This window comes from Carcharodon carcharias, chromosome 4 (genome assembly GCF_017639515.1).
Source record: "Carcharodon carcharias isolate sCarCar2 chromosome 4, sCarCar2.pri, whole genome shotgun sequence".
NCBI lineage: Eukaryota > Metazoa > Chordata > Chondrichthyes > Lamniformes > Lamnidae > Carcharodon > Carcharodon carcharias.
This window is the reverse complement of record NC_054470.1, coordinates 141,170,694-141,191,412: the sequence shown is the minus strand read 5'-3', so window position 1 is coordinate 141,191,412 and position 20,719 is coordinate 141,170,694. Positions and strand designations below refer to the sequence as shown.

General features: G+C 42.8%; 1 protein-coding gene across 1 annotated transcript in view; it reads left to right on the top strand.

Annotated features, from left to right (window-relative positions):
- The window catches only part of adgrv1 (adhesion G protein-coupled receptor V1), a 723,938-nt gene that overhangs the window by 311,085 nt on the left and 392,134 nt on the right, over nucleotides 1-20,719 (top strand). Inside the window, 6 exon segments of the mRNA XM_041185339.1 lie at nucleotides 2,980-3,159; nucleotides 8,625-8,786; nucleotides 12,513-12,633; nucleotides 12,793-12,916; nucleotides 13,344-13,482; nucleotides 14,613-14,798. Of these exon segments, the coding sequence (XP_041041273.1) occupies nucleotides 2,980-3,159; nucleotides 8,625-8,786; nucleotides 12,513-12,633; nucleotides 12,793-12,916; nucleotides 13,344-13,482; nucleotides 14,613-14,798 (912 nt within the window).

Here is a 20,719-nt window from a genome sequence, read left to right as displayed (position 1 = left end):
CATGGTTTTCAGAGAAATGACATCACAGAAACATACAATTTGGCCCAACCAGCCCAAGTTCATGTTTATCATTCACACAAACAATGGTTCTAATCACATGTCCATGCCATGTTCCAATAACCCTTTATCCCATTTTCCTTCAACCACCTATCTAACCTATTCTTAAGCATTGACATGATGGTAAGATTCAACTTCAAGATTTGATTGAGACTGAAAATGTGCAGTAGTGAATCAGTTGTCTGTTATACACCTGACTGGATGTAAATTAGTTATAGCGTATAGCCGATCCACTACCAACCATTTTGTGTCCTCACTGAAATCGAATTTTTGCCACTGGTGTCTGCTCCATTTACTAATCTACAGGCTTCATTCTACAGCTTCTCAACACTGTGTAAATAAAAATCCTGCTGTCTACTAAATCTCTTGTATTCGACCTTATATTTGTTTCTCTTCATTCTTGACAACTTGAATACTGGGACATCTGCCAATTTTGAAATTGTGCCCTGTACGCCCAATGCCAATCCTTGGGGAATACCCAGTGTATACCTTCCTCCTGTTCGAAAACTAATCCTTCACCATTACTCTCTGCTTCCCGTCATTCAGCCAGTTTCCTATCCATGCTGCCATTGTCTCCTTTATTCCACAGACTTCAAGTTTGCTGACAAGCCTGATAAGTGGCAAGTAATATTCATGCCGCACAAGTGCCAGGCAATGACCATTTCCAACAAGAGAGAATCCAACCATCTCCCCTTGACATTCAATGCCATTACAATCGCTGAATCCCCCACTGTCAACATCCTGGGGGTTACCATTTACCAGAAACTGATCCAAAGCAGCCATAGCAATACTGTGGCTACAAGAGCAGGTCAAAGGCTGGGAATTCTGCAGAGAGTAACTCACCTCTTGACTCACCAAAGCCTGTCCACCATTTATAAGGCACAAGTTGGGAGTGTGATGGAATGCTCTTCACTTGCCTGGATGAGTGCAGCTCCAACGACACTGAAAAAGCCCGACACCATCCAGGACAAAGCAGCCTGCTTGATTGGCACTCTCTCTACCATCGATGCACAGTGGCAGCAATGTGTACCATCTACTAGATGCACTGCAGAAACACACTAAGGTTCCTTTGACAGAATCTTCCAAACCAGTGACCTCTACCACAAAGAAGGAGAAGGGCAGCAGATGCATGCGAACACCACCACCTGCAAGTTCCCCTCCAAGCCATACACCATCCTGACTTGGAACTATATCACCATTTCTTCACTGTCGCTGGGTCAAAATCCTGGAACTCCCTAATAGCACTGTGGGTGTACCTACACCACATGGACTACAGCAGTTCCAGAGGTTCACCACTTCCTTCTCAAGGGCAATTAGGGATGGGCAATAGAAATGCTGGCCTAGCCAGCAATGCCCACATCTTGAGAAAGAATTTTTTAAAAAATGCCTTTAACCATTTTGTTCTGTTTCTAAAAGCTTTCTCACCACCAAGGTTAGACTGATTGGGCTGCTATTCCTTGCATCCATTTTTGAACAAGAATATTTGCAATTCTCCTGTCCTCTGGCACCACTTCTGTATTTAAGCTGGTCTGGAATATTATGGCCAATGCCTCCAAAATTTTCACTCTTACTTCTCTCAGTTCTCTCAGATGTGTCTGATCCAGTCCTGGTGACTTACCAACTTTAAGCACAACTAACCTTTCTAATACTGCCCCCTCTTTAGCAATTTTAAGTCCATTCAGTGTCTCAACTATTTCCCCTTTCACTACAACTCTGGCGGCATTTTCTTCCTTGGTAAAGCCAGATGTGAAATGTTCATTTAATACCTCGGCCATGCCCTTTGTCTCCATGCATGAGTCCCCCTTTTGGTCCCTAATTGACCGCATTCCTTCTATTATTGCCCTTTTATTATTTATCTGCCTATGGAAGACTTCTAGGTTTTAATTTGTTAGATTCCAAACTCTCACTTTGCTTCAATTATTTCTTTTTACATTTCCTTGTTGGACCAGAAGCATACTGATCTAGAAAATTTTCCTGAGCACATCTAATGTTATCCCAGTCTATATTAGGATAATTAAAGTTGGTAGCCTATAAGAGTACACCCAATAGTGTAATGGCTTGTCTTTTATTTCTTAGCTCTAGCCAAATAGATTCTGATCTTGACCTCTTTAGGGCATCCTCTCTGTCCAGCACTACAATATACTACCTAATCAATACTGCCACATCACCTCTTCTTTTTCCCTTCTTTCATGAACAATTTATATCCAGGAATAGTTAGTACCCAATCCTGTCCTTTTTTGAGCCAGGTCTCTGATATCAGCATATTAAACTCCCATTGACGATATTATCTGCACCTGCTGCTCCATGTGTTCACATGCACGTGCAATAAACCTAATATAGACCTTATTGTATTCCTTCTGAGTTTGACCCCACCGAGTAATTCACTATTTCTTCTCCTAGTGCTATCTGTCTGTCGCTCAATTCTTTGTATGCCTTGTTTTTCCTCTCTACCTCATGGTTCTCATTCCCCTCTGCCAAGCTAGTTCAGCTCTCCGTAACACGCTAGCAAACCGCCCTGCAAGGACATTGATCCAGGCTTTGTTGAGGTGCAATCATCCGGCCTGTACGGGTCACATGGTCCCAGGCATCTAATAAATTAGTCATTTGTTTTAATCCTTTCACTCTTAGAATTAAAAAGGAAACTGATCACAAAATAATTCACAGGTTGAAATGTTTTTATCTGTTGTGATCGTACCATTTTGCTGTTTGGTTTAAAATTTCAGGACTACTGCATAAATGGTGCACTTCTTTAAAAATGTGATTTTTAAATAGCTGAAGCATCAACAACCTTGAATTTAACCTTCGTGAAGTGGCTGGAGCACTTAACAAAAATGATTCTCCAGTCTTAAGCACTCTTTATTGCAGATTCATGAAATATAAACTCTCAGTATGCAATATAATTTCATCCTTTCATTTTTGTAGTCTTTTGCTGTTCTGGAGATCGTTATAGTGAATGATAACCTGACAGAATTTCTGGAGACATTCAGTGTTATCCTGACTCAAGTGATAGGTGGTGCCAAATTGGGAGATGATATTGTAGTTATTGTCAGCATTCCAAACAATGACTCACCTATTGGAGTGTTTGGATTTGAGGAACGAGCTGTGAGTAACCTTCTCCATTTTTTCTGAATCCTTCTTATTGCTCAAATTCAGTAGATCTGCTTGTTAAGAATCTGGCTGAGGATCGATATCTCCAAAGTTAACAAGAAAAGTTATGTACTTGCACACAGAAACCTAAGTTTCAATATCACAACTATACAGAAACAGGCTGGGGGTTGGAGGGGGGGGGGGGTGGTGGTTGGCGGAGGTGGGGGTCGGGGCATGCGGGTGAGGGAGAGTGAAATTTACCTTGAGTGATATGCGGCAGGGATTATACAGCATCATCAGCCCTTTTTATACTCTGCCCTATTTTCTTTTACTGTCAAGTGGAAAATAAACCAGGTGGAGTTTAAAACAGTCTAAACAGGCATTATTGCCTGTTTCGTACTACTGTGCAAGACAAATTTTACTCCCCACCTCTCAAGCGTTGTGCAGGATTTTGATTGGAGTGGACATAATTATAAGCAAGTAGAATTGATGGAGGTTTTGAAAGATTTCCCTGAATGGCTGTAATGTTACCAAAATTACCTTTAAGCATATGAGCATGTTGTCCTTCTCTGCTTTGTGATACAAAGTTGTCAATAAGAATAAATTGATTCTTTAGTTATTAAATTGTAGTGTAGCCTTGTGAGGTGAGGTGGTACCGCTTGGTGCAGTGTGTTAGAATACTTCAATTTCAGTATAGCTTCGTGGACCAGTCCAGTATGGATGCTTTATTCCTGACATGGAAGATCACTGGTATAGTTGCCATTTCAGCTTCCTTGCTTCAATTTTCCCTTAGATTAGCGGACGAGGTGTCATGCAGAGACAATGTTGGCCCTCAGTCGTGAAGGATTACTGACCTGTACCAGCTTGTCATGTTTGAATCATGGTTTATCAGTGAGCCACGTTGGCAGGACAGGCATGAGCACCTATAGGGCAGAGGTTGATGGTTGCAGCTGGGGGCCTGTCCATTGGCTCAAATTGGAGGCAACCCCATCGCAGCTACTTTCTGGAGATTAAGTTCCATTTAGGCATTTAGCTTTCTACTGTCGGGCTTCCCAGCTTCTTTGAGGGGAAATTGCCCCAGAAATCTTTGTGTGGGGTGGATATCTAGCCTGAGAGCTGCTGGCCAAAAAAGGCCAGCGGTTCTCCAGTACCAGCAGTATCACTGGGAGTGGTCGCCACTTCTAGTACTGCAATGCAGCCTAAGTAGGATATTGGCAATGGAGCCCCAGGAATAAGATGAGTGGGGTGGGCTTGCCAGGGCTTAATGGCCTGGACCCAACAAGGGGACGGTGTGTCGATTTACACGTTAGGGGACGGGGGGGTGTCTTATTTTGGGTCCCTCTGTTCCCAGTAGTTGGTGCCTCTGATGGGCAAGGAGGCACCCCTCCCTCTGACCAGACCCAAGGCAGACCCACCAGCCAAACTGAAGCCAATGGGAATAAGAGGGTTGAAGTTATACCTAGCACAAAGGAAGATGGTTGTGGTTTTTGAAGGTAAATTATCTCAGTCCTAGGATGTCGCTACAGGAGTTCCTCAGGGTAGTGCCCTAGGTCCAGCCAATTTTAGCTGCTTCATCAATGACCTTACATCTTCAATATTGACTCCGGACCCCGTGAAGTCTCATGGCATCGGGCTGAACATAGGCAAGGAAACCTCCTGCTGGTTACCACCTACTGCCTCTCTAAGCTAATGAATTAGTACTCCTCCATAATCACAGAAAATGCTGGAAAAACTCAGCAGGTCTGACAGCCTCTGTGGAGACCGAAACAGAATTAAACGTTTCGAGTCTGTATGATCCTTCTTCAGAGCCATACGGACTTGAGATGTTAACTCTGTTTCTCTCTCCACAGATGCTGCCAGACCTCCTGAGTTTCTAACAGCATTTTCTGTTTTTATTTCAGATTTCCAACATTTGCAGTATTTTGCTTTTATTTTAGCACTCCTCCATGTTGAACATCGCTTGGAAGAAGCATTGAGGGTGGCAAGGGCACAGAATGTACTCTGAGTGGGGGATTTCTATGTCCACCACTAAGAGTGGCTTGACAGCACCATTACTGATCGAGCTAGCTAAGTTATAAAGGACATAGCTGCTAGTCTGCGTCCCAATAAGAGGGAAAAACCTACTTGACCTCACCCTCACCAATCTACCTGTCACAGGTGCATCTGTCCATGACAGTATCAGTAGGAGTGACCACCGCACAGTCGTTGTGGAGACAAAACCCCGTCTTCGCATTGAGGATACCCTCCACCGTGTTGTGTGGCACTACCGCCATGCTAAATGGGATAGATTTTGAACAGACCTAGCAACTCAAAACTGGGCATCCATGAGGTTCTGTGGGCCATCAGCAGCAGCAGCGTTGTATTCAACCACAATTTGTAACCTCGTGGCCTGGCAGACCCCCATTCTGTAATTACCATCAAGCTGGAGGATCAACTCTAGTTCAGTGAAGAATGTAGGAGGGCATGTCAGGAGAATCATCAGGCATACCTAAAAATGAGATGTCACCCTGGTGAAGCTATATCATATGGCAGGCCAAACAGTGTAGGCAGCATGCAATAGACAAAGCTAAGGGATCCCACAACCAGTGGATCAGATCAAAGCCCTGCAGTCCTGCCACATACAGTTGTGAATGGTGGTGGGCAATTAAACAACCAGAAAGAGGAGGAGGCTCCACATCTTCAATAATGGGGGAGCCTAACACATCAGCGCAAAAGAGAAGGCTGAAGCATTTGCAGCAATTTCCAGATCTAGCCACCCCTCTGTCCAAGTTGTCCCAGTACAGCTACAATACTGGCATGTACCCAGAATCCTGGGAGTTAATATTAACCAGTAATGGAACTGGGCCAGCTATATATATATATATATATATATATATACTGTGGTTCCAATAGCAGGTCAGAGGCTGGGAACTCTGCCGCGAGTAACTCACTTCTTGACTCCCCAAAGCCTGTCCACCATCTACAAGGCACAATTCAGGAGTGTGATGAAGTACTGTCCACTTGCCTGGATAAGTGCAGCTCCAACAGTACTCAAGAAGTTTCAGCATCCAAGACAAGCATCCACTTGAATAACACCCAATGCTGCTGCTGCTGATGGCCCACAGAACCTCATGGATGCCCAATCCAGAACCTTCAACATTCACTCCTTCCACCATCGACGTACAGTGGCAGCAGTGTGTACCATCTGCCAGATGCATTACAGCAACTCACGAAGGCTTCTTTCACACTGCCTTTGAAACCTGCAAAGCCTACTACCTAGAAGAACAAGGACAGTCGATACATGAAAACAGCACAACCTGCAAGTTCCCCTCCAAGCCACACACCATCTGGACTTAGAAATATATCACTGTTTCTTCACTGTTGTTGGGTCAAAATCCTGGAACTACCTCCCTAACAGCACTCTGGGTCGACTTATACCACATGACAGCAGCGGTTCAAGAAGGCAGCACATCACCACCTTCTCAAGGGCAATTGGGGGTGGGTGGTAAATACTGGCCTAGCCAGCAACACCCACATCCTGTGAAAGCATTAAAAAAAATTTGGCTGGTACATCCATGTGACATGGCTCCCACTGGCCAGTGGTTAAATAGGAGTGGCGGCAGGAGGAGGCCCTTAATTGGCCACTTAAGTGCTTCAATTGGCCTCGGGCAGGAAGACCATTCTTGAGCCATCATGCCCCGGTCTTAATTGGAGGGAGTCATGAAGGTGGTGGGATCTGCACCCCGCACCTTCCCACTTGATCACAAGGCCCCCCTGCTCCGAACCTGCCGCGAGAGGGGGTGGGGTGGGAATGGTAGCATGAAATTCCACCCATTCCACCCATAGTACTAGGTAGATGAGTGGCACCATCTGGGAGACAACAGCGACTTAAACTGCATTTCACCACTGGAGAATGGATTTAAATCTTGCCAAGAGAACAGTCACTTCCTTCTCAAAGCTATATGAGGATCATTAGTAATTTATATGATCTAAAAATTCAAATTTGTTTCAGACTGAAGATTATAATAAATAGCTGCCTCCAAATTTTCCTGTTGGCAGCAAATCAATAATCTTTGCTCCCAAATGTCAAAGGCGATATGCTATTTTGGTAGGAAATCTCCGGTGGGCAAGCAGGTCCAACTAATGGAGTCTAGGAATTGAAAAGCCTGATCTCAGGAAAAGAAGACTCCTGACAATTGCTGGTAGTTTAATAGTACATAAAATATGGGAAAGGAAAATATAGCAGTATGGCTGTGAATATTCTTCAGTCATTAGAGCATATTTTAAAAGGGAATAAGGTTTTCGATTGCATCTGACTATATTTTTCATGCAAGTGTTTGATAATAACTGTATTTTTGCAGCATGGATGTTTCATTTCTAAACTTTGTCCTTTGTATACATCCAGAAAATGTAAATTTAACTGATGCAATATTTAATTTTTATTTAAAGTTTTCAAGATATTAGTATAATCCTTCTTTCTTTGGCTGCTTCTACCTTCCTTTTTATCCACAATCCTTATGATCAACATCACAAAGATAGATAAAACAACACATTGTTATTTCTTAAGTCATTCCAGGAATTTTGGCTCTAACATTATGTCTGAAATTTCATTCCACATTTTGAACACCCTTTACTGTGAAAGAAAATATTCTTCTTTTCCTTTTGGCTTCTCCCATTTCACTTGAGCCCGCCACAGTGCTGGCTGGACCTCCCTTCTCCATCTCCTCCCGTCTGTCACCCATTCCTTTTCCAATCTCGGTGCATTTAAGTCTCTTGTTGCTGCATCTTTCTATCTGGTCTTAGGCCTTCCTCTTCTTCTTCCTGACAGTCCTACCTCCATCACTCACCCCACCACAGTTCCTTTCTCTCTGCACAACAGGTGACCATACCAGTTCAATTTCTTCACAGCTACTTTCTTTAATGCTTCCACAATCTCCGCTGACACCCCTGCCCACATCCCCCTCCCCGCAAGATGTACCGGTTCATGATCTTGTCCTTTCAGCTGCCTCCTTTCAAGACTGAAAAACTCAAGTCTTCCCAGGTCTTGTTTCATAATTCAGTCTTCTGACATGAATCATCAGTTTGGTGTCTGTCCTTGACAACATTTTCAGGGTTTGCCCTGAATGCTTCCTGTGTTTGATACCAGAATTGAATATAGCACCCAAGATATAGCCTGACTGAAGCTTTGATTAATTCCTCTGAATTTATACTCCATAGTTTAACATTCAGTTTGCTTCAATGATTGCTGCTTTGCTGTGTGTGGACACATTAACTATCAAGTCTGCTGATGCTGCAAATCTCTCAACTTCACCGGTAGTTATTTCAGCACCCTTTGTGGACTACATATGTTAGTCATCTAATGTATAGCTTTAATTTTATATGAATAAAAGAATTGCAAATTGCACACTTCAATTTTGATAGAGATGTTATGTAGACAGAACAGAAACACAGAACAGATAGTTGTGGGTATTGTACAATGAAGCACGGTTGTATCCTTTTAGGTGACTGTTCGAGAGCCACAGACTACTGATGATCCAGCTGGTCTGGTGTCCTTTACAGTCGGTCGTGATGATGGTCATGGTTCAGTCCAGATAGTATGGCAGGTGGATGACTCTGCAATCGATGACCTTGCACCCCTTTCTGGAACATTGTCCTTCAATCAGGTACAAAACATATATACAATAATAGAAACAGACTAGCAGAATCTGCATTAGAACTTGATTAAACTGTGGCAAAGCCTAAAGAAAATGAATTATTCCCTTGTGATAAACTTCACTGACCCAGTTGGCGCAGCACTCTTTACAATTTAGTTTAAATTAAACATTCATCCTGTTTAATTCAACTATATGCATGGAAGAGAATTACAATGCTTTTTACATTAATAGCCTAAGAAATTATTGGGAGGTGAAAGGGGGCTGAACATGGATCATCAGCCCACACTGGTGCGATGAATCCTTTATAAGGACCACTGTTTGGGCCACAGAAGAAACTGGAAAAACTGAACGAAGCATTCCCGTGACCAATTTTGGAGAGAGGTTGTTAAACAGAAGTCCTTCATTACTGTGTGCAAGATGCCTGACATTTATTTAAGGTGGTTGCCATGATCTTGTCCTTTCAGCTGCCTCCTTTCAAGGCTGAAAAACTCAAGTCTGCCCAGGTCTTGTTTCATAATTCAGTCTTCTGACCTGAATATCATTTAAGCCAATATGGTATCAAATATATTTCAGGCAGCCTTAGAGTGTGGGACATAAAGTCAGAAATTTGAACTATTTGGTCTTGGCTTGCACTCAAGGAACATGCATAAAGAGGTCCAAGTTTGTCCCCTCTTTTTCTGTTTAATTTCCCATTCCTTCCTAAATTTAAACACCTCCATGTAGCTCCAATTTGTCAATCATTTCTGTGCATTTGTATTCCTTCATAACAGGTAACATCCTGATGAACCTGTGCTGTACCCTCTTTATTGCCTCAACACCTTTCCTATAGCATGGATCCCACTGACTCAGTATTCCAGCTAAGTTCTTGCTCAAGTTTTACTTAAGTTCACCGTTACATCTTCACTTTCATATTCTATATCTCTTGCCGTAAACCATATGGATTTATCCACTAAGGATGCTGCTTTTAATGTCTCATGAATCTGAACTCCCAATCCATTTGCTCTTCCACATCACCCAGCTATCCCCACTCAAAGTATATTTTCTTAAAAAAAGGGTACCAGTTCACATTTACTGACATCAAGCTCCATCTGCAGCTTGCAGTTTTCTTTGGTCCTCTATTTATTTACTGATTTATTTACTATGATAGTAAAATCTGCAAATTTGGATACCTCTCCCTCTCGCCTTATATTCAAATCATTGATTGGTACAGTGAACAGGAACAGTCCCAGAATCAATTATTGCAAGATACCATTACTTTCTTCCACCCACACAGAGGATTCTCTGTAACTGTTATTCTGATGCCTCCCTTCCAGCTAGTTCTTAATACAACTTTCTGTCCTCCCCCTCATTCCATACCTCTTAATTTTCTCCAATAATCTCCTGTATGATACCTTATTGAAAGTTTCCTGAAAGTCCATAACACATCAAATTCACTGCATTTCCCTAATTCATCACACCAGCCATCATCATGAAGAATTCCAAGAAGTTTGCCAAGCATGAGCTCCTTTCTAAAATCTGTGTTGGCTGCTTCCACAGGCTAGATTTTATGCACCCCTGCCAGTGGGTTTGAAGGAGAGAGCGCATGGAAAATCCAGTGGGTGGTCTTCCCACCACCTCTCCACCTACTCCCAACCTGTCTGAAATTCTATAAGCCCTGGAAAGGCATCAGAAGGTTTGGCTGCCCTTAGGCCTATTGAAGCCTTTAAGTGGCCAATTAATGACTACTTATGGGCCTCTCCCACTGCCAACAGTCGAGGTAGGCCCACGACCTGTAGGAAGCCTGGCAGTTTTAGCTGCTCGAGTTGGAGACGGACAAGGGGAGGAGAGTCTCCTTTGCAGGCCCCCTGGGCCTATTGGAGGCACCTTCCCACCCCTAAGATCATCCTCTCCTTTAACCTTCACTCTGGTCTTCTGAACCTGGACCCCCACCCCACCTCAATCCCCTAGCCGAGATCAATGAACCCGGACTTATCTGGTCTCCTCCGCACTGGGGATTGCCTGCAGTGGCCAGTGCTCCCAGTGGCGCTGCTGGGACTACAGAGCTGCCCACCATCCGATCGGCCAGAAGATCTCTAAGAGGAAACTTCCTCCTGAGTTAGCTCAGTTGGCTAGATGACTGGCTTTGGTTCAGAATTATGCCAACAGTGTGGGTTCGATTCCTATTCTGGCAAAGGTATACTTGTGACCTGCCTTCTTGCCCTGCTTCTGAGCATAGAAGGCAATGGCAAATCACCACTGACAAAATCTGCCAAGGAAACAGCTCAGGATGAAGCATCAACAGAAACTGAGCTAAAGACCTGCCTTCAGGTAGAGCACATATACCATAGCACACCATATATTAGCCACTCTCCAGTCTTTCAACAAACATCTGCTCTTAATAGAACCAACAACAACCACTTATATAACCTTTAACTTAATGAAATGTCAAAGGTGCTTCACAAGCTCATTCTAATACAAAATATGACACTGAGCCACAGAAAGAAATATTAGGTCAGATAACCAAAAGCTTGGTCAAAGACTAAAGTTTGAGGAGTGCCTTAAAGGAGGAAATTGAGGTAGGGAGGCTGAGAAGTGTAGGGAGGGAATTCCAAAAGCTTGTGGCCTAGGCAATTGAAGGCACAGCCACCACTAATAATAGCCTTGCAATATTTTAGGCTCTCAATACATTTCTCCCTTTTCCCTCAGGATCCCTGGTTGCATTGAATTAAGTCCTGGTTCCCTGTTCTCCTTCACTGAGATCTGTAGTGATTTCCTTTAATTTATTATAATATCTTTCATTAGGCTTCTAACCAAGTCAGATTTACATCTTGCTCAATAGATATTTAATATTCCATCTTTAATTAAAGATTCAAAAAATTCCCCACCATAGATATTAATCTCACAAGCCTGTAATTACCTTGAGATTGAGGAAACTGGGCCTGAGGTTCGAAGAATGAAAGATGCATTGAAATTACAAAATTCTTACAGGGCATGACAGGATGGATGTAGGTTGGATGTTTCCCTGACTTATGAGTCTAGAACCAGGGGATAGAGTCTCTGAAAACGGGCAGGCCATTTAATACTGAGGTGAGGAGGAATTCCTTCACTCAGAGGGTGTGAATCTTTGGAATTCTCTACTCCAGAGGCTGTGGAAGCTTATTCATTGAGCATATTCAAGACTGAAATCGATAGATTTCTGGATATTAATAACATGAAGGGATATGGGGATTGTGGGGAAAAATGGCATAGAGGTAGATGATCAGCTATTATCTGTTTAAATGGTGGAGCAGACTCAACGGGCTGAATGATCTCACTCCCTGTTCCTATGTTTCTGCTTGGGTTAACTGGGAGAACCTAAGTGGAAATTTACCCCACCTTATTTTGCCAGATTCTTGGCTGCTTAAAAAAGAATCAAGGGGAAAAGGTTGCAGTTTATATTCATAAATTGACTGTTTTTTTTACCCCATTGTTCTTAATTTTCTTTAGATCTCTGTGTGCCATAAACCATCCGTTGTCTACAAGAGTAGTTAAGTAGACAGCAAGGTATTTGGTCTAATTAGCCTTCCTTGACCCCTGGGGGAAAGCTTAGTCTTTACGTGGCATTTCGCTAGGTGGGTATAGGTGAACTTCATAACTTAAGATCAGCTGCACGTTTTTATGTATCACATATTGTCAGACTAAATATACAAAAAGTGTCATCTGTTATATGAACAGAAAGGTAAAGGTTACTAATGTATTGCACTTTTCTTATGTTAGACTGAGAACAAAAAAACACTTGTGTTACGAATTTATCCAGATGTTCTTCTGGAGGGAGAAGAGCAGTATATGATTCAGCTTGTATCTGCTACTAGTGATGCAGAAATTTCTCCTGTATACGGTAAGTGTATCAGATTCATTGGCCAGTGTAACAACTTCAACAAGAATTACAAACAAATATAGACAAAGAGAAATAAGGGTTTTTTGTGGCTTTGCATTTGGAAAAGAAAATTTCCTGTATTATTCATCTGACAAAACAGAAGGAATGTTTCTTCCACAGGAAGTGCCACTATCATTATTTTGGGTGATCATGCAGCATCTGGGATGATTGCCATAGCTGAATCAACCAAGCATATTCTAATTGGAGAACCAGTCAACAGCTACAATGGGACTGCTCTAATAATGTATGTGGCATTTATAAAATCACTTTGTGCAGGAACCATTAAGATGAACAGATAAGTGAATGTTTCTTTTAATAACTTAAAATGTTCCAGGCACCATTAAGCATAACTTGCATGCCCTTAAGATGCCAGTAATGTATCTTTTTCACTGTTTTATAGTACAGCTCATGAAGGTCCAGTTAGTCCTGCGAAAGGAATCTATTGGATATGTTTGGTACATACTTATCCAGTGATGCGGGAGGGTGCAGAGGTGTGGAATTGAAGAAAAAGTAGCATGTTATATATGCGTCCATTCATCATGTCCACCTTGGAATATTTTGATTTATTAGTTAAAAGAGACCAGATGTTCTGTATATAATTTTTACAATGTAGCAAATTCACTAAGTATAATATTCAGTAGAAAAATATTTAATACTTTATTTTATTACAGATTAGTGCGTGGTCCAGGAATTTTTGGTGAAGTTATAATTAACTGGATCATAACTTTGGCATTTCGGGATGAATTTGTTGAAACAGGCGGAGCACTTTTAATGCGTGACAGGCAGTCATCAGCCACCATTTTGCTACAGGTACAAGAAATTGAATAAAGTTTGAAATAAGTCAGACCAGGAAGTTTCGACATTGGTCTGTAGGGAATTAGCTGATCTTAGTCAGTGTGACAGTAACATTGCCACAGTTGCCTAAACCGCCCTTTATTAAGGCAAGGTGAGGATGGAAAGAATGGATAGGATTACAACTGCTGATCATTATTGCAAGAACATAAGATGCTTTGAGAAGTTTCACTATTGCATAAGTGGTGGGACTAGACTGTTACTCTGTACAGTAATTATTGTTCATATCTCACCGGTTATTGGTGTTTTTTACAGATAAATAGCTGAACACTACTTAAAATCTAATACCCTAAATTATCAGCTTGTAAAATTTTTCTTTTATTAATCATGCATGGGATGTTGGCATCACTGGCTAGGCCAGCATTTATAGCCCATCCCTAATTGTCCTTGAGAAATTAGTGATGAGCTGCTTTCATGAACCACTGCAGTTCATGTGGTCTAGGCACACTCACAGTGCTGTTAGGGAGGGAGTTCCAGGATTTTGACCCAGTCAATACAATAAGTCATGCTCCAGATACTGTTGAATTTGTAGCAAATATGTAAAATGCTGGAAACACGTCATTCAGTATCTTTAGACAGAACAAATGAGTCAATGCTTCAGAACGAGTAGATATTGCAGAAAAAAATATTTGAGAAGGCTTTGTAGTAAGGGAAGGGAGAGAGAAAAAAGACATGAGTGAAAATGTTGAATGCCCTGTAAAATGCTTAAGCGGAGCATTGAAGATGTTAAATGGCTGGAACAATGAGCCATAACTTCCGAGCTCCCCAGCGTCGGATTTGGGGGATACCCCAAAGATGTGCTGGGGAACCCCTCTCAGAACTTCAAAGGTCAGAGTTTGCACAACAATTGCCCTGCTCTGGGAACCATCCAAAAATGTGATTTAAATTATAAACTTCGGATGGTCCCAGCTGTGTTACACAAATAGTTACTCAGAAAACATTAGAGATTTAAAACCTCTGTGTGTTTTCTGTTTTATTTGTCAAAAGATTTTTTAGCATCTCCGGTGTATTGCATTTTGCATGTACAGTTAAATTTGTACCTGCTTAGATGTTCAGCTTTTAACTTTAAGACTACTTTTGCTGTTCAGGCAGTAGACGATGATATTCCTGAAGAGAAGCAATATTATCAACTTCAGCTGACAGGGGTCAGTGGTGGTGCTGTGATTAATGACACATCAAACTCTGCTAACATCACTATGGCAGCCAGCGACTTTCCTTATGGTCAATTTGCATTCTCGCATGAACACCTTCAAATCTTTGAGAATGGAGAACAGGTGCCAAAGTTTTAAAATATATTTTAAAAATTGAGATGAAGTAAATTGGATTCCATTACTTTGAGTCAGCTCATAAAGATGTTTTGCATAACCTCAATATTTATATATCTTATCATGAGTGATTTTATACTTATTAGCCATGTTTGCAATATAAATAGGAGATAATATGGATGAATTTATGAAGGGGACTGAAAAATAGTAAAAGAAGTTAAAAAGAAACCAAAGCAAATGGTAAAAGCTAAGAAAATTAAGTAAAGGTTGTAGAAATGTAAAATATTTCCAATCATTTAAAAAATGCTTCAACATCGGAATATTTTTGGGTCAGCTGATTGTTTCAATAACATTAGAACTCATCATTGTGTCTTAGAATCTGCAAATCAAACTACTGAGAAATATACATTGGTAGTTCCTTCTCCTGCTTCCTCAATCCTATTCCCACCAAATGTCTGACCACCCAACTTTCCTTTGTTACCTCCATGTTAGCTGATATTATTAACAGTTCCCATTCCTTTGTACTGTCCCCTTCCTTTTCAAATGTGATTCCATCATGCCTCTCCTCAGAAAATGATGTTCGAGGCAGGAGGCTTCATGGTCCACGCCCAGTCTTGCGCTGAAATTCCCCAATAGGTAAAAAGGTTCTGACTTAGGGATCCAGCTGATAGCAGTGTCAAACTGTTCATGGATCTGGTCTTTCACCTCTGTAGTGGAGCACAGTGTGAGAGTGTAAATACTGATAAGGTTAACTGGCGTTGTTTGTGGATGTAGAGAACATAGTCTGAACCATTTGTGTGGGTTCTATTATTGAGAGTTGCAAGTTCCTTACAGCGAAGCCTACACACTGCTCACAGATTTCCTCTGAACTCTTCCCCTGCCAGATGAACATGTAATGTTTTTCTTTCAGTGATGCACCCTCCATGAATCTGGTCTCTTGTAGGGAGGCTATGCCAATGTTCAGCCTATCAAGTTCTATGTCAATCTCAGCTGTCTTGTGTGTGTTATCGACCAGCTGTTTGTTAGTCCTCTGCACATGATCCTGATGATCCAGCTTGCTAATCAGAGTTCGCACCTTCTCTCTTTTTCTTTGTTTCATTTGTTTGTCTGGTGCAATGGATTCCATACTGTTGAGCAGAGATTCTATGTTCCAAGAACCTATTGAAGCAGATGGACCATGATAGATCAGCACCTTAATAGCCGGGGGATGCCCGACTTGAGGTGGACAGTGATTGACCAGATGGACACGATAGCCCTCCCAACGTTAGAGGCAGCCTTTACTCCCCGTTCACTATGCCAATCAAGCTGGGATTATCACTCATAAATGCTGTCTCCTGTGTTGTGTTAATGCCTTGCAGTGACACTGTAGTGTCCCTCCACGGTGCAAGTCTGGGCAAAATTTCTGGGACCCTGGGCTGCCCAAACATCAACGTCCTCTTCTCGATCTTCCTGGTTGGGTCCAAAGGAGTGTAAAGCACCATATTTGGCACTTGCTTGGTCGCAGGAAATGCCAGAAAGGTGACATACTTAGACATCAGCTCGCAATTGGCTCCACTCCAGATTTTTTGTCAGCGTTTATATTCCTTTAGCCTTCAACTCTCCCCAAGTATCCACAGTAGTGGGGCTATTTGCCCAGACCTAGGAGTTTGGTTCATGAGTGCCAGGGCGTGTCCACAGGCCTTCACATTGCATTTCTGGGGCTCAAACCTCCTCTAAGTTGTTCTGAACCTTTAGCTTGGGGCCATGAGGGACACAGTTTCTATGCGTCACCACAAAGAGATTCAACTGAAGACTTGCAGATGGAGAGGCTGTGTACTGACAGGGAGAGGCTTATACATCTGGCTTTCTTTTTCACATTGCTACTAGCCAGTGCTGTCGGCTGAAAATGAGAAGCAAACCAGCACACAAAAGCAGAAAGCATGTTAACTCTGTTCACCCACATACTAGATTCATCACACCGACCTGTTGACATACAGTTATCAACTTGAGATTTCTGTAATGCGCCTAGATATCTGTTTACCATTGCCCTCCAATCTCCAGAAAATAAGTCACTTTTTCTGACTGTGAGTCTGCACCTTCAGTACGTGGATAGCAGGGTAATTGAAGTACTTTACAAATGGCATTTTAATATGTGAAGAGAAAGAGTAGGTGTGAACATCAAGCCATAGTTATAACTAGAAGTGACTATATGAGGGCTTGGATTTTACAGATTCCACTTGGTAACTAAAGCTGGAGGGCTGTTTGCACTATTCTGTGGGTTTTTTAAAATTCATTTACAGGATGTAGGCACCCCTGACTAAGCCAGCATTTATTGCCCATTCCTAATCGCCCTTGAGAAGGTGGTGATGAGCTGCCTTCTTGAACCGCTGCAGTCCCTGTGGTGTAGGTACACCCACAGTGCTGTTAGGAAGGGAGTTCAAGGATTTTGACCCAGCGACGTGAAGGAATTGCAACACATTTCCAAGTTAGAATTGAGTGGCTTGGAGGGGAACTTTCAGGTGGTGGTGTTCCCATACATCTGCTGCCCTTGTCCTTCTAGTTTGGTAGCAATCATGGGTTTGAAAGGTGCTGCCTAAGGAGCCTTGGTGAGTTTCTGCAGTGCATCTTGTAGATGGTACACACTGCTGCCACTATTCGTCAGTGATAGAGGGACTGAATGTTTGTGGAAGGGGTGCCAATCAAGCGGGCTGCTTTGTCCTGGATGGTGTCATGCTTCTTGAGTGTTGTTGGAGCTGGACTCATCTAGGCAAGTGGGGAGTATTCCATCACACTCCTGACTTGTACCTTGTAGATGGTGGACAGACTTTGGGGAGTCAGGAGGTGAGTTATTCGCCACAGGATTCCTAGCCTTTGACCTGATCTTGTAGCCACAATATTTATATGGCCAGTCCAATTTAGTTTTTGATCAACGGTATAGTAATGGTATTGAATTCATGGGGCGATGGTTAGATTCTCTCTTGTTGGAGATGGCTATTGCCTGGCACTTGTGTGGCGCAAATGTACTTGCCACTTGTCAGCCCAAGCCTGGATATCGTCCAGATCTTGCTGCATTTGAACATGGACGGCTTCAGAATCTGAGGAGCCCCGAATGATGCTGAACATTGTGCAATCATCAGCGAACATGCCCACTTTTGACCTTATGATGGAAGGAAGGTCATTGATGAAGCAACTGGAGATGGCTGGACCTAGACCACTACCCTGAGGATCCCTGCAATGATGTCCTGGAGCTGAGATGACAGACCTTCAACAACCACAACCATCTTCCTTTGTTCTAGGTATGACTTCAACCAGTGGGGAGTTTTTTTCCCTAATTTCCATTTACTCCAGTTTTGCTAGGGTTTATTGATGGTCAAATGTGGCCTTGATGTCAAGGGCAGTCACTCTCATCTCACCTCTGAAGTTCAGCTATTTTGTCCATCTTTGAATCAAGGCCGTAATGAGGTCAGGAGCTCAGTAACCCTGGCAAAACCTAAACTGAATGTCAATGAGTAGGTTATTGCTGACTAAGTGCTGCTTGATAACACTGTTGATGATCCCTTCCATCACTTTATTGATGATCAAGAATAGACTGATGGGGCGGCAGTTGGCTGGGTTGGCTTTTTCCTGTTTTTTATGTGCAGGGCATACCTGTGCAATTTTCCACATTGTCGGGTAGATGCCAGTGTTGTAGCTGTACTGGAACAGCTTGGTCAGGAGTGCAGCAATTTCTGGAGCACATGTACTATTGCCAGTGCCTTCAGCTGTTTCTTAATGTCATGTGGAGTGAATCGGATTGACTGAAGACTGGCATCTGTTACCGCCTAAGTTATGGCTGGAGATTGTAAGCACCCCTATGGATAATTGAAGCAAATGGCTATGTTCTGGTTTGCTCCTCAGGTGTGATTTTAGGGTAGTATGAGCTTGTCAGTTCAAATAGTGTCCTCATTGCATTCTTTTCTTATGCACTCTTCTTGATTTTAATTATTGCAGTTTTGCATTTCTTGGTGAGCTTCAAAGGGGAAAAAGGGAAAGGTTTGGTCTTTGTGGCTTCAAAATTTGTCTCGGCACCACACATCATTTTGGTGCGGTTTTGGTACCAAAATGCTGTTCACGCTGCATGCGCACATTTCTGGCACAATCCAAACCAGACTTCATTTTTGTTAGGGTGTTACTGTGGGCATTGGGACCATGTGCTGGAAATATGCAGAGTAGGCAAATTGTGATGTCAGTGTGTCACACAGATTTGACGCCAGCACTGATATGTTTAACCTCACCGCTCCAGCAAATGCCTCCTTCTAAACACACAGCTGACCATGCGTTCAGCAGCAGGAAAGACCCCAGCATTATTTAAAGGGATTGTCAATTACTTTTAGGCTAGTTACTGATTGATTTCTACTGGCTCAGCCTGAATTTGTAGAAGTGCTGTGAGTTTTTTTTAAATTGGTGAAGTTGACAGGGAGTGATCATGCACGTGGGGAAGGCCTTAATTCTGACTTCAAAGGTCTGGTCAAACCACTTACTCCAGTCTTGGGTGCCGTAGTGTTCATCCTCCTCGTCCTGCAGAAGGAGAGGGAGATTGAACAGAAGTAGCACAGAAGAGAACAGGCTGGTCGCTTAGAAAGTGAGAGAAGTGCTCTCAACAGGAGGCCTTATTTATCTTCCTCGATTCTTCCAAGTGTTTGTATAATTTCTGTTTTATGAAGGGGCTGTTTACAAAAATCGGCCATCAATTGCAGGCGGGCTTGCAACCTCAGATCCTTTTTTTGGGATTCTTCCAAACTGGCGTAGGTGACATTTCTAACATCTTCCCAGCCTGGCACACAATCTAACATCTCCCCACTCACCATCCACTACTGCAATAAGGGTGGTGACAGACGCTCTTTATGCTGGAGAGGTATGGGCGCATCGGCTTTGGCAGGATAACAGGTATTTTCATTGTGCAGGGTGCCAGCAACAGCACACATGTGGCTTTGCAGGCATCACATCTAAATGCAAAGATGTACTGCAACCACTCCTTGATTGTGCATTTGGTGTGCAGACATGCTTAGCGCATCATGCAGTTGAATGTCTTGGATCCTCGCAGGAATCATGATGTCTTTATTGTGTGCCAGACTGCTGTTCCCTCAGTATTTGAGCCACTACATCAAAGCAGAGGATGACTCATGATTATGTTGTTCAATCAACCACAAGTAGCCAGCATGCATATCACGAGAGCCATGCTGCCACATGAAACATCATTGAACAGACTGTTGGGCTGCTGAGGCAAAGGTTCTGCTGTGTGGACCATGCTGAAGGAACCCAGCAACACTCACCAGACTGTGTGTCATGATTGTCATGGCCCTGCTGAATGCTGCATAAACTCACCACAAGGACCATGAGGGCATGGTACTTGGCACAGGGATTTGGTGAGCACCTCAGCAGGAGAGGCAACTAACGCATTCCCTTTCCAGATGGGCTGTTTGTGATCGCCTCACCTGACTGTGGTACCTGTGAACAGAACCCCAGTCCCCATTCTGCAACAGTCATACACTTTATCTTCCCTCTGACACTGACTATCATAGTGTCTTCTTGGCCACAATACTGAAATTAAAGCCACCACAAAACAAACATTTTCAAACCAACTTTATAAAACAAACCATCCAATATTCCACACAAAGGCTAACTAATCACTCCTGTGCATTCCCTTAGTTCCTGCCTTGCAGTACCTTTGCTTGTCCTACTGCTGCTGCACAGTGCCATCCCAGTGGCTGCAGCATGGCTGGTGAAGGATGTTAACTTTCATTGGGGAAGACTGTAGACGGACTTGCAGAACGACCTTAAGCGGCTTTGGATCTGGAAGGCCCAACTTAGGACTGCACCACCTTGGTATGGGTGGCAGCAGTCTGAGTTGACTGGAAAGCAACACCAAGAGCACTGGTGGAGTAGCAGTTGTGGGAGAGTGAATCTTATCA